General features: G+C 34.9%; 1 protein-coding gene across 1 annotated transcript in view; it reads right to left on the bottom strand.

Annotated features, from left to right (window-relative positions):
- Positions 1 to 1,643: 1,643 nt before the first annotated feature.
- LOC128174390 (NKG2-A/NKG2-B type II integral membrane protein-like) overlaps positions 1,644 to 1,732 on the bottom strand; it is a 7,789-nt gene continuing 7,700 nt past the window's right edge. The window contains exon 8 of the mRNA XM_052839953.1: positions 1,644 to 1,648. Coding sequence (XP_052695913.1) covers positions 1,644 to 1,648 — 5 coding nt within the window. The remainder of the gene's footprint in view (positions 1,649 to 1,732) is intronic.

The following is a 1,732-nucleotide window of genomic DNA, read 5'->3' on the forward strand; positions in this document are numbered from 1 at the left end:
CATTTCGTATGTTCTACTGTCGATTGAACGACCTTGTCAGCAAATACAATCTTCTGCCTGGCTAAATGCTGACTGACCTTTATCAAACTTATTGTAAGTATATTATAAAAAAGCAAATTGCCTACTGATTTCTCCGTTTTCCAGATTACAACAAAAAGCACACGGCGGTAAGTAACCGTCAGCAAAGGATGCTCACTCCTTATATTTTTAACACTGTTTGCTATCGCTGCATTTTATAAAAAAAAAAATGAGGTGAATTTTAAAATTGATTTTGTTTAAAGGTTACCCCCCCCACTCCCGTGGAAAAAAATTCACGGATCTGCGTCTGTTGTATATTTTTATGTGATGTGATAGAAATAATTTTAAAACATAGGTCTTTCTTCGTGTTGCACTAAAGAAGCGATAATTATTTTTTGTCCATTGGGAGAAAAGCCCATTCCCTCTCCCATTTTTTTTCTTCCAAAAATGTCCCTTAAATTTATATTCAGACGTTTAATTGTGTGCATTGTGTATCATTTACTTAGGTACCCCCCCCCCCCCTTTGAAAAAAAAATGCCGAGTGCCTGCATAACCAAACATAATACAGAAAAAAGTGTCCCTTCCGCTGAGCTCTTCTTATGTAGCGTACCCTATTAGGTGGGATAAGACGCCATCGTTTATTTTTAACACTGTACTTTTAGAATAATCCATGCGTTAGTGGTTGTAAGCAAGATTTCAAGGTAATGTTTATTAAACATAGCACCGTTGTGTTGATAATTACATATTGATATAAGCCGAGTTAGTGTCCAGTCAAAAGTTGTATATAACGTATTTACTTGTTTGATTCTCTTTCAATACATGAACATATATGGTGCAACTTGTTAAAATTTATGATAAAATCGTGAAGTAGGTTCAACAGACAACTTGCATTGTAGGGAAATAATACTATGAACATGAACCTCGTTTTTGATTATTTGTACATACGTTACTAGTATCAATTTGACAATCGCTACTGATTAAAACATTCCCCTTCTCTTAAGGGTCTGATAGTTATTGATACGAAGTAATTTTCACGTGGTCCAACAGTTGAGGACAGTTTAAATATGCCCCGACCTATCACACACATGCCGTCATTTGTTTTTTGTGAGGTATGGATCTTCAATACTCGGTCTAAAGTTGAAAAAGAAAAAAAGGCATGATTTATTTTGCATGTCTCTTTTGAAGAGTTCAAATTAATTTTTCAAATGTCCTGATTGGTTAGAAGTAGAGGTTGAGGTGACTTCATATCAAAAGGTATCAGACCCTGACAAGTGTAGGAAGAAGGAGGGGTTTTTAATCAATTTGATTGGCAATCTTTTCTTGTCTTGCTGTAACGAAATACCTTCACGTTGCTTTTCAAAGAGCCGGATTCTTGTTGCAGCTATAACTGTATCTAAAAGAAAGCTTTCCTACAACGAAGTCAAAAGTACAGCCCTTGTGGGAATTTAAGTGTGTTTTACGTATACACGTCACCAATTCCATGTATATATTTGTTTGGTCTTTTTTTTAATAAGTGTTTTTGTCGGGCATGGTGATTGCCTATGACAAACAACTCATTAACTCATATCTTGCAGTTAAGAGCGAGTTGGTTGTTTTGTAGTCCAATAGAGGTATATGTATGTTTCTTATACTACAATGAAATGACAGTCACCATTATACCTACACTTTGCCAACATTTCATTAAACACAAACAAAATTTACTGTAAGTTTATTT

Source organism: Crassostrea angulata, chromosome 2, assembly GCF_025612915.1.
Source record: "Crassostrea angulata isolate pt1a10 chromosome 2, ASM2561291v2, whole genome shotgun sequence".
Classification (NCBI taxonomy): domain Eukaryota; kingdom Metazoa; phylum Mollusca; class Bivalvia; order Ostreida; family Ostreidae; genus Magallana; species Magallana angulata.